Source organism: Porites lutea, chromosome 2 (genome assembly GCF_958299795.1).
Source record: "Porites lutea chromosome 2, jaPorLute2.1, whole genome shotgun sequence".
NCBI classification, from domain to species: domain Eukaryota; kingdom Metazoa; phylum Cnidaria; class Anthozoa; order Scleractinia; family Poritidae; genus Porites; species Porites lutea.
Window position 1 is genome coordinate 25863464 of NC_133202.1, and position 12500 is coordinate 25875963.

Below are 12500 nucleotides of genomic sequence, written 5' to 3' on the forward strand. Positions count from 1 at the left end.
TTTAGAGCGATGCAGCAACGAGGAGAAAATTCACAAAGGCAGTTAAGAGAGATGCAGCAACGAGAAGAAAATTCACAAAGGTAGTTAAGAGAAATGCAGCAACGAGAAGAAAATTCACAAAGGCAGTTGAGAGAGATGCAGCAACGAGAAGAAAATTCACAAAGGCAGTTGAGAGACTGTGACTGGATCATTGCTCGCCACGAAATTCAGATGACAGACAAATGCCTTGGGAGGGGAGGTTGGGGAAGTGTTTATGAAGGAGTATATTGTAGGTGCGCTGTAGCAGTAAAACAAATCCATGATTTGATTCTTTCTCCACATAACATACGCCTCTTTAATAGAGAAATGAAGATTGCTTCAAAGTGTCATCACCCTCATTTACTACAGTTTATCGGGGCCACAAATGACGAAGAAAGCCCTCTGTTTGTAACCGAGCTCATGGAAAACAATTTGAGGACTCTGTTGGAGCAGCGGCAACTATCTGAAAGAGAAATACGAGCCATTTCTCTGGACGTAGCTCGTGGACTTAACTATCTGCATCATAAAAAACCAGTACCCATCATTCACCGGGATATCAGCAGTGCTAATGTGTTGCTATGGCGACAGGGTGACCAATGAAGAGGCAACGTGTCAGATTATGGCACTTGTAATTTCATGTAGCAGAGCATGACAGTGGCTCCTGGAGCTAATATATAGATTTAGCCAGGGCTAAAAGCGAAGCTCCCATTAATAAATTTATCATTTAAATCAAACAATAAACTTGTAATCCACAAATCAGTTAACTTAAGGGCACATATGTGACTTTTTAGGGAAAGCTAAGGCCTTAGTGATTTTAGAGTGAAAAAAAATCTTTCATCGAATTGATAGCCGGTATATATACACCCAAAAAATAGCAATCATCGTCGATCACATTTAAGAGCCATAATAGCTCTTGATCACAGTAGATTAGGCCTGGAAAACGAATTCATGGAAAAAACAAATCAGGCCGAATTTTTTGCGTTCCGGCTTCCTGGTGTTTACTGTTTTCAGAGATGAACTCGAGGCAAGAAAATCGCTCAAAGCTTTCTTTCTACAGCCAAAATTATAACTAAATACTCTTCGGAACGTTTTTTCATTCTATATGCGGAGAGAAAATATCGACTAAAGGCTTTTTAAAGCTCTGTAAGCTTATATATACTAGATCAGATCATTGTCTCAGATCTTAATACAAACGTGCATAAATTAGCCTCATAAACTGCGCTCGACTTCATGAAATTAGATATAAAAAAAAGCCAAACATACACTGTATACAATAATTACTCAGGCTTACCATTCGAGATGCAGCTCTTGAAAGCTATCAAGTAAGGCCAGAATCGCTTGAGGGACTTTTCAACCCCGCATCCAGCAAGGTGAAAAACGAAAACGATGCATCCGAAATCGGATTTCCAACTTTGACAACCGGCGCATTTCCCAACCAAAAATTCAATAAACAAACCAGCCATGAATCAAAGAAGACTGTTGATAGCAGCAGTATTTCATTTTCAGCATCCAGTGGGAAAAGACAGTGAAAAACATCACAAGTTGACAAATTACTCTGTCAGCTTCAGCTGTCAAAGTAAACAAGGTTCAAGATGCTGTATAAATTTTCTGCATGAACTCACCTGTCAAATTTTGACCAATCAGAGCATAAAAATTGGACAGTCGTAGAGTGTGATCAACGCGGGACTATGGTGAGAAAAGTGAAAAGCCTCTGTCTTCCCTGCTTGTATTTTTAAATGATTGGCTGAATTTTCGCGTCCGAGATCAGTTTGAAATCAAAATGTTAATAACGCGGGGCCATAGTGACATTAACACAACACTTTCTGTCATCATGTCATTATGTTGCTGCCGTTCTCTTTGCCTTTGTATTTCTCTTTCGCGTTGCCTTTGTCTGTTCATTCTAGCTCTTTCTCGTTCTGCTTGCCGGCGTTTTTCACTACAATTTTCTCTCCTTCTTCTCGCTCTGACTCTTTCTACTTGCCGACTTTCTTAGCTAAAATGTTGTCTTCTTCTTCTACTTCTGACGCGCTCTCTTTGGCGATCGTCTTCGCTTGTTCTACGCGTGTTGACTCTTGCTCTCTGCCGTTCACCTTCTCTTTGCTCTCTGCTTAAAACCTGTCATCTACACGCTAAAATCTCTCTGCTGTTGTTTGTTGACACAATAGCTTTCGTAAGTTGTAATAAAAAGTTATAGAGGCTCTGTCGAAAAATCTTTTTGCTAAGTTGCTTTGAAATTTCTTTTTTCAAAACCAGTTGCGCGATATAATTGCGCGACGTTGCGCCATGCGATTTCCGCCAAAAAATCTCTACTTTCCCCTACCCCAAGAGTCCATGCGGACTACTTTCCACTACCCGGAAAGTCCGTACGGACGGACGTACGCTGACGTCACAACCAAAATTTCTCGGATGGGTAGTTTATCTTAGTTATGGTGCTCCGCTCGCGCGCGCTTCGCGCGCGCAAGGAGCTCCGCTATGATTTACAGCGCACCTGAGGCACTTACACCAAAGCAAACAGTCAAGGTTAGTTCTCATTGAAAAAATAAAGGATTCAAGGCTATCGAAGTAACACCTTGTAAACACCAGGGCCGGGCTGGGTTGTTCAAAGCTGAGTTAAGCGGATAACCCAGGGTTAGCGCGAAATTTGAATTCAGATATGAAAGCTTAAAAAGTAAACTTCAGTTTAATTCTTTCTATCAACAAGTTGATGATTGGATTCATTAAAAATAACAGAGAAAATTATCCGAGAAAATGCTTTCGAAAAAACGAAAAAGAAGCCTGGGTTAAATTTAACCCTGGGTTAAGCGCTAATCGTCCTTCGAACAACTGGGCCCAGGTGGGGTAGTAATCATCCAAAGGTTGGTGATCTTTGGCCTGGTTGTAAATGTAAACTGCTTGATACCTCATTCATGTAAAAAGGCACTAATAGGAATCATTCAACCAGTCTTCCTTCAAACCATTATTGATATTTGAAACTTTTGTTGAGTGCATAAAGTAGCAATAGGCCAATGGAAAATAAAACTGGCACACTAATACATACATTGTGCTTCAAGACTCGTTAAAGACTTTTAAGGAGGAGTGATTTCAGGCGAAATGGCTGTAGGCAATTACAGTTTTATACAATGGGGAAAAATCCTTCTGGTGTTAGCTCTTATATCGACAGAAATTACTGATTCCCTAACCCTTTCATATACTTCAACTTCATATACCTGATGCCTGAAAACGCCATTACCCCTTTCGGGGGGGGGGGGGGGGGCTCTCCGTATAGACCATTATAGGAAGTACCCCCCCCCCCGGAGCTTCTGTAAGTTAAAGTAGTGATACCATCAAGGGGTCGGTTTTTATGCGGTTGAATATGATTTTTTCGGCCAAGCCTGCTTTGTTTTTGTTTGTTTGCTTTTTCCATGGAAAACGTAACCTTCAGCCAAAACGAGTAAAGAGCCCGGCTCGACACGGCGAACGAGGATCAAAACTTAATGATTAAGAATACCGACATGAACCTGACCTAGCAGCTTTTCTCGTCCGTGTAACCGAGCAAATATATTTATTCTGCATTGTGTCTGTATATACGTCGTAGCAGCGAATTCAAACACCCATAGAACTGTATATTACATGTAATTTTCATATCATTTTCTTTTGACGCCAGATTGATGTTTACAGCTTTGGTGTTCTTCTATGTGAAATGTGCATCCGGGAACTTCCAGATCCCGGAAGGCGTGAAGAACAAGTCTCGCTTGTGACGAACACTGAGTTTAGGGGCCTGGTACGGAGATGCCTTCAAAAGACTCCCAGCATGAGACCAACCATGCAAGAGACGAATAGAAAAATCTCATTAACTTTCCATCTTAATTATACATTAAACGGCATGTGAAATAGCTTGTTCCCCCGTTGTCTGTACGGTACAGTGACGGTAAAACCTCGATAACTCGAATTACTCAGATAACTCGTGTTCCCCTCTAGCTTACTCGATCCAACTCCCATTTCCCTTGGATTTCACCACACTCTTCAGTCAGGTTTACTCGGTTTACTCGAATTCAGATAACTCGAACCGAACTAAATTTCCTTTCCCTCTATCAAAAATTTGAGTTAAAATCAGTGCCCAATAACTCGAATTCTGGATCATGTAACTCCACTAAGATGCCATCCCATCATCTCATTAGCTCTTCTTGTTGTAGAATAGGTAAAAACACTAAAACTAACACTACAGCAGTCTGATTTTAATTGGTGCCACGAACAGATCACGTTTTATCACAAACTGCAAGTAATCATGTAACCTTTTCTAATGAAATAAGTTTGATTTGCACTGTGCTATACCGACTGAAATGCTAAAACTCAGTTTATCAATTATCAACATGGCAAATTGAATATTCAATCGACAACGATAAATCGAACTGCTAACTGGAACTGTTTTTCGTTTCCCTTCACAGTTCGGGATAACGGGGCTCTACTCTACTTTTTTCAGAAAATTTCTGTTGTTGAAATAAAAACTCGTTCAGAAATGTGTCTAGTCTGAGGAGCTAACAAATTAATGTGTGCTAGGAAGTTATGTCTCGTCTCGTGCTTCGTGCAAACAAAACGCCGCGTTCGCCTCGCTTGGCTGATAAAGCCCTTGTCAGAGTTATGCAGGCTACCGAAGTCTTTGAACCCTAAGCCCCTGGCTGCCCTTTGCCTTCAAAAACTTCCTGGTTTATTTCGCTACCTTGCTTAAGACAAGAGACCTTACTTTATGACCCTGGCTTGTTTCATCTGCACACAGAACTTAGTATTTTCCCCGGAGGGGTACTCAATTATAGGAGCTATACAGGTATGTGCCGCCCTATCGGGTAGGGTTTTTGCGCCGTTTCGGTCTGAAAACGGGTAACCATACACTTCGCCCATTTTGGTCTGGAATTGGGTGCGGTTTTCGAGGGAACTACTGGAGTGCAGAAAGGTATTTATCGTTTTAATTCCAAATGAGTAAGAAAGAAAGAGAAATATGGGAATTCGAAATGGATTTCAGAATATTTTTGTTTGCGCTTTAATCTGAAGTAATGGTAACATCATTTCTGCCAAAAGGCCAGGTCTGAAAAAGGGTGTGGAGTTTAGAGGTCTGGTCTGAAAACGGGTGTGGAAAATTACATTTTTTGGTCTGAATTGGGTCAGGATTTGGAGAACCGGTTAGCACAGCCCCACCAAGAATTTCCAGGAGTATCCCCCGGGTATTTTTCAAACTAACATCTAGCCTGCGAGCAGACTCACCAGGGTGCTCTGACGTGGGGGGTTTGCTCGCACATACCCTTTAAGGCCAAATAAGGGAGTACCCACCAACCCCCCCCGAAATAAAAAAAAGCTAAATTGGGATAACTTCCTAGATACTCGACGTCAGATTCTTAAAGCAGAAATGGTCTATAAATCCTTAAACGGCTTATCACCAGATTATTTATTTTGTAAATTTATTCCACGTAGTGACATCAGTAACTCTTATGACTTGCGAAACTTTGCATATAAGCTTGCTGTTCCCCTGCCACGTACTAACTATTACAAAAAGAGCTTCAGCTATAGTACAGTGGTGGGGTTCTCTGGAACAGTCTAACTTCATTTCGTAAGTTACTGAGACATTTCGACGCGGCATTTATGTAAAGCAGGCTTAGCTTTTATTTATTTTTTTATTTAGTATGGTTTGAATAGTTAGCTTGTAACATATTTGCAATTTTTACTGCCTGATGTATTTACCGTGTTTAAATTGCTACTACGATCAAAATACCAGAGCAGAATTTTAACTTTTCATTGAACTCGGCCTTGAATTCTCTGGTGTTACCTTGTAGGTTTCTCACAGCGTAACATCTGCAAGCTGCAAATGGGTGAGATGAACTGACGAGAAGCAGATGTGGCAGAAAAAAAAAATCACAACTAACTCTTCTTGTCCACTTCACTTTGTTTGTCGTTGTTGTTTGTTGTTGTTGTGGGTAGGTGGCGGGGTTGTGGATTGGGGTGGGTACTTATTCAGGGCTGGGCGCTAATTTATCAAAGAAAAACGGTGCATACCGTACAACGCTTCGTAAGGTATGTGATTTTTGAGAGTAGAAAAAAAAAAAGGCTGGAGTTTAGGAAAGAGAATGAGCTAGCCTTGCCTATAGACGGCGACCTTTTTAGCTTTGTTTTTAATCTTCCTGTTTTTACAGCTCTTATTAACCTAGCCGCGTTTTTAGAGATTCTATCGGTGTCATTAAATTTTTCAAAGTAGTTTCAACTTCCTCAGTTTCTTCTGTCATAGTTCTTATAATTACTACATTTGACTTGTGTGTATGTTGCAGGTAATTCTTTATTTCAGTTAATTTTTGTTTTTCCTTTGTTTCAAATACATTAGCATACATTACCGCACCCAAAAACAAAGGAAAAACAAAAATTAACTGAAATAAAAAATTAAGTGTAACATGTATAAAGCCCCCCAAAAGCGACTCTCCTATGTATTGACATGTAGTGGTCTTTTACCTTTTTTTCAAAGAGTTCTCAGGGGCGACGTGGCTACCTTTTATCCTGTATATTCTGTATCACAAGATGTATTAATAATTCGTTTTATTTGCTTGCAAATTGGGCACATTAACTTTCACTTGAATGGTTTCACATCAACGGAACCTTCCGAAATAGAGTCAATAGGGAAGGTCGAAATCAATCGATAAAGATATTTTATGAAAACACGCCAAACCCCGGTCATGGCATTGTTTGCTGTTTTGTATAGTTGCCCCGGGTAATATTAAAATACGGTTTTTATGGCCTGCGAAGGCGTGAAAAACTGATTCGATGAAAGAAGCATGAATGCGAGGTAGCGTTTTATAACAGGAGAGATGGTGCGTCTTTTTTTGTTTTTAAATTGATTTTTCGTAGTTATAACGCTAGAAGGTTGGCTGGGGTTCAGCTGAAAAAAGGACTTTGATGGATTCTAAAATACCGGTAGCGGGTGCCTTTTAATATTTGTTCAAGTGCCAGCGTGGCAAACTATTCAAGCTTTCATCGAACGCTGCTTACTTATTATTCAATGAATTTAATTACAAGAACAATCACAAAGAGTCTCAGATTATAATGTTTTATAGGGAGATGCGGGCTTACTCAGAGAAAATAAAAATGAGACAGATAATCAATTTTGAGGACTTCTTGAAAAGAACTCTTCGAATTTTGCAAAATTTGATACTTGACAGCAGACTCGACAAAAATGGTTCAGTTCCTAAGAGAACTGAAGTGAGAAGACGTATCCTTTTCCTATTGGCCAATATACTGGTTACCAGACTGCTTCTGCTGACAGTCCATGCAGAAAACCAACATGGCGCCATTGATTCAAAGACTCTTATTTTTGGGTATAATTCTTTTACTGACGAATCATTATGTCAAATCTTCACCGGCTAGAATTCCCGTTAAGGATGATAAGGATAAGGAAACTTCAGATAAAAGTCACACGGACAATGAAGTGAAGAATTCTGTGGTCCAAAGTCAAGAGGAGAAAGCTGGTAAGAGCTGACGGTTTTTAATGGCCTCATGAAACTCATTTAACGTGGGTTTACAAAATAAGGTCATGTTGATTGTGCCTGTTAAAGCTCATGCACCTTTTATTTGCCTCAGATGTTGAAGACGATCAACGACAAAAACCAGTGGAATCGCAGGAACGAAAAGAACAGACTCAACAGGAAGGTGAGAATTAAGCTGAAACAAAGTTTGAGATGAATCATCGTTAACACACGTTTTACTTTAAGCCTTCCTAAAGAGCCTGATAGTGCCTTATTCTCTAAATTTTTTTGTGTTCTACTAACTGAGGCTCTCATTTTGTAAAGTTAATTTAAAGACTTAGCTGGCTGCACATGTACAGCTGTTCATATATTGAATGGTATCGAATCTATCTCGGCCAGTTGTTGCACGCTTTTGTTTAAACTTCCGTTAATCGAATCATTTCCAACAATGTTTATACCTGTGGAGCTTTGCACATTTACAACAAAATAGGCTGATGTTTAAAATTAGGATAAAAGTTTAATAATCTCTGCATGTTATCCTTTTGCAGTGTATTTAAAAATTAATAATGATAAAAAAAGCTTGAATAAAAATTTAAGCTTTCACTTAACAATGGTATCATCAGGAATAAAAACAATGTTCTGCATAAAGCTAGCTATATGTATATCACATGCATAAAATACTTCTTAAAAAATTATGTGCATACGGTATTTATGCACGAGTTGTTGACGTATGAAAAATCGAACTAGTGAGCGCTGCGAACTTGTGAAATTTCTGATATAAAAATAACGAGTGCTTAAATACTGCACAAAGCACTTTCCATGTGGTATTGTGTTTATTATATAGAATACTGAGACAATCGTGCTTTGGCCAGCCTTTTATTTTTTAAATCTTTCCAAAGTCCTAAAATACCAAAACTTGCTCCAACACACCATAAAGTGACAAAGAAAATAAAATAATATTAGTATTAACTAGAGGTAATCATTGATTACGGATCTGTGTTTGTCACTTCCGGAAAACTTATGGAAGCAAATTGAGTCGAAAGGAGTCCAGTTTCCTCGCTTAGGTGCCTCTGATAAAATTAATAGGGGTGGCTAATTAATTTTACAGTCACCTGTGATAGCTCAAAATTTCTACCTTAGTGCCACAGGACCACCAGGTAATAGCATGATTTGTAGTGATATTTGGCATAAATACCACGAGTGATATTTTAAAATTGTTATACAGTGTATGTAATTGAGACAATTTTGAAATATCACAAGTGGTATTTATGCCAAATATCACATACAAATCATGCTATTATTTGTTTGTACTACTACACACAAAAGGTTTGTAGTTTTCACCTGTAGGTATTTCAAATTAAGCTGAAATATCACTGCTCTAAGCCAATCAAATTACAGAAATTTGTCATGTAGTAGAAAAATGAATGAAATTCCTAGTTTGAATATAAAGCTTAAACAGAAGCATATAAGACTTAAGTTAGTTCCGATAAAAAAGTACAAGTACAAGCTTACATCTCCTTGGGTTTTTCCCCCTTCCACTGTTGTTTTGCCGGCTCTCTTCACTTTTCTTCATTGATAATGAAATATAAAAAAGTATCTCAGATGATTTTCACTTTTCTACGAGAAAAATGGTACTTAAATATAGTCTTTTCTCTTTGAATGTCTGTGAAGCAACTTGCAAAGCAAGGACACTATAACCAGCTGCAAGTGCCTGAAGGGAATTTTGGCTCAAAACTCACGCACCTTTGTGGCTTTTGATTTGACGTATCAATTTTTCTTACACGTGAACAATTATTATTTTTCGCAATTCTGATTGGACATATTGATTTTTTCACCCGTGAAAAACACCGCTCGCTCTTCTGATTTGCTAGATCTGATTTGTGTATGGAAATTAACATCAATGAAAATTTAGCTTTTCAGTGAGTATCTCAGTATGTATATGAATAAATTTTAAAAATTGATGGAAAGTAAAATGACTTGTGTAAAAAATGTTGAAATGTTGCAAAGTGTGTAAATATAATGTGTTAAAAGTACATATGTTTTTTTAATACCGTGGAACTCCGCTCTACACACACCCGCTCAATACAGATACTCATATATAATGGACAGTTGCGTTTGTCCGGACACTGAAAAATGTCATTTATTTTCTCTAAAATTTACCCTCTTAATACGGACCCCCAGGTAATATGGACACAGTCTATGGCATGTCCCCTTGGTGTTTGTTTTAAAATTTCCGGTGTACTGTGTAGTTGAGCCAAAATAAATAAATTTGCAGGCCTTGAAATAGTGTTAGACTGGTCAGTGGATAAGGTTCAGTCGAAAATTGGCTTTGTCAGGTCACATCCTTGGATGACTGGGCATTTTGCTCAATCTTTAATATGCTTTTCTGGTGGATTTCGATCCGTTTTGTTTGTTTCGTGTTTCAAGGTTCGTTGCTCTGTGATCGTCCTGTTTTGGGCAATAATTGACTAGTTAAGTTTGCCTCTCGGATTTTTCTGACCTTTCTTTATCTTGTCACTTGCAAGAGTAAAGCAACGTCTGCCTCCTTCCTTTGATAGAAAATCCTTTCACCATTGCAATTTCCTTCTCTATTCTTGAGCAGTCTAGAGTCATTCTCAGCCAAGTTGGATGAACACATTACACTGTGATTTGCGTAAACCCCGCCTTCACTAAAATGATTGACATAACAGAAAAACCCAAAATCCCATGGAAGTTTTCAAAACGCACAGTGCGGTACAATGAATTTAGGTATAAATAAAATTAGACATTAGTGGTATTTGAGAAGAATTAATGAAAGGGATAAGAAATATATGACCAGACCAAGACATTTTTGTAGATCAAATTAAAGTAAAAAAATTTAAAGCTTGTGATATTCACAATGCAGAAAAAAATCTATATACATGGAGGAACAGTAGTGTGAATGGCAGTGACACAGAACTGGGGAAAGTCAGTGTAGACATCGAGTATCATATAAACCGGAGTGGCAGAGGGTTAATTTTATGCAATCATTATCATTGTGAATTTTATCACAGTAGTGTTAGCTCAGTCAGTAGAGCATGTGCCTGCAGAGCTGGAGGTCATGGGTTTGATTCCCGGGGCTGGACCAATACTCAGGGTCTTAAAATAACTGAGAAATGAAGTTACTCCCTTTGCACTGCAAGCGGCTAGACCTTTGTGTGGCTCTGATGACCACATAAAATGGTGGTCTTGTCTCTGGTAGGACTGAGATGTAAAAATATTGTCCCCAATTACCACCTTCGTGCAAAATACATTGACACTCAAATAAAGTGCATTTTTGTATTGTAGCATACTCATTATTATTTGTAATCATAACTATAACAAAATTCTCAAATCTGATTGGCTATCATCTGTCTTGATTTCAGCCTTAATTGGACAGTTTAATGGGACAGTACACGTCATGCCTAAGTAATTGGACAGTACATGCCATCACACACATGCTTAAATGACTTTTTTTTCTTGCTGCAAGCAAAAAAACTTGGAATTTCTTGTATTTTGATTTAAAAAAAGGGGCCTTATACAGTACAGCTCAGAGATGAGCGTCCACGTTAACGCGCTTTAAAGTAGTTAGTGAGAAATTCGTTGGTTTGAAATGACTCCTGGGCTCAAACCTTTCACAAATTCGTTAATGCAAGTCCGTTTACCTAATGCGCTTCAAAAACAGGCTTGCATTAGAACTGATTAGTATATATGAGCTAGCGTATTGTTCCTGGTTTGTTGTTGTCGCAACAGCCGCAACAAAAGGCTTAACAATGTCTACAAGACTCTGTGAAGACTGAAACAGGGTTTTGATTCTGCACGGTAATCGACTGCTTGATTTCACAATATACGAAGTACGTGCTTTCAAACTAGTTAACGATTTTGCGTTAACGCAAAAAACGTGTGTGTGTTTTGCGTGTCCGCTGGTCGCTTATCTCTCAGCTGTACTGTATATCACAAGTTTTGTTAAAGTTATGATTAATTGGTAACAGAACTTCGTGTCGTCCAATTCGGTCTGTAATCATACTCGTGATTAAACAAATGGGACTCCTGCTACACGGTCATCTGATTTTGTTAATCACTTGTATGATTACAGACTGAATTGGACTCCACTCAGTCCTGTTACCATTACTAACACACACTTTTATGACACCCGCTTAATACGGACACCTTGTTATTATGGACAGTTTTCTTTGTCCATGGGAAATGCCCTCACATTTTCTTCAAATTCAAACAAGTTAATACCGACACCCGATGCAGACAAAGGACACTATTTTCTTGCCCAATTAACAGATTCTCATTGAAAGTCAACCACGGTAATGCCAACACTTCATAATCAACTGTGTATTGTAATAAATGTTTCCTTTTGAAAGGCAAAAAAACCTTCAGTTGACAGCATGTTGATGTTTCCAGTTCTACAGTATACTGGATTACGATGAATTGTTGACATCAATTTTAGACTATTTTGGCATGAAGCAAGTCAAGCAAAGAAGGGTTTTAATTAAGCAATATATACACATGTACATGTAGATGAGCAATTTATTGAGTGTTTCCAAGGATTTAGTCCACAGATTGACCGCTTTGTGAAGGGTAGACATGTTTAATTTGACAGGGCTGGTGTGCTCTTTTATCCCTTATAGTCTCTCTTTGTGATAAAAGGTTACATTGTATTTGTTACTTTAATAGCATGACCCGCTTTTAAAAACACCCTGTGAATACTGACAATTTCCATAATTACCCCTACAGTTTCAGTATTAAAAGGGTGTGACTGTAACTGAGTTTACATTTACATGAGAGTATTACATCAATTCAAGTATGTGCTGATTTCCTCTAGCTCAAAAAGCTAAAGTAGACAACAAAGAAAACTCTGCTAAAATCAAATTTGCTGGTGGTGGTGGAAGATTGGATGATGATCAGTCAGATTGTGCTGAGGACATTACTCGTCTTTGTCCTGAAATTCCAAAAGGAAACAACTTTGCCCTGCTTGTTTGCTTACAGGAAAAAGCCAAG

General features: G+C 38.5%; 3 protein-coding genes across 3 annotated transcripts in view; all 3 read left to right on the top strand.

The window, feature by feature from the left end:
• LOC140928126 (uncharacterized) overlaps window positions 1-678 on the top strand; it is a 6628-nt gene extending 5950 nt beyond the window's left edge. Inside the window, exon 3 of the mRNA XM_073377839.1 lies at window positions 1-678. This exon is cut by the window's left edge and continues 383 nt beyond it. Coding sequence (XP_073233940.1) covers window positions 1-84 — 84 coding nt within the window. The 3' untranslated portion in view covers window positions 85-678.
• LOC140925915 (uncharacterized) lies at window positions 94-618 on the top strand. Its single transcript, XM_073375747.1, has one exon. It carries the CDS (start codon window positions 94-96, stop codon window positions 616-618), a length of 525 nt encoding a protein of 174 aa, XP_073231848.1.
• A 6621-nt stretch (window positions 679-7299) lies between the features above and the next one.
• Window positions 7300-12500, top strand: part of LOC140928115 (Golgi apparatus protein 1-like) — a 52450-nt gene continuing 47249 nt past the window's right edge. The window contains exons 1-3 of the mRNA XM_073377829.1: window positions 7300-7496; window positions 7609-7677; window positions 12325-12500. Coding sequence (XP_073233930.1) covers window positions 7313-7496; window positions 7609-7677; window positions 12325-12500 — 429 coding nt within the window. The 5' untranslated portion in view covers window positions 7300-7312. The remainder of the gene's footprint in view (window positions 7497-7608; window positions 7678-12324) is intronic.

What these genes read in the sequence shown, in the direction of transcription:
- LOC140925915 (XM_073375747.1), top strand. Translation starts at nt 94, where the DNA reads ATGCAGCAACGAGAAGAAAATTCACAAAGGCAGTTGAGAGAGATGCAG.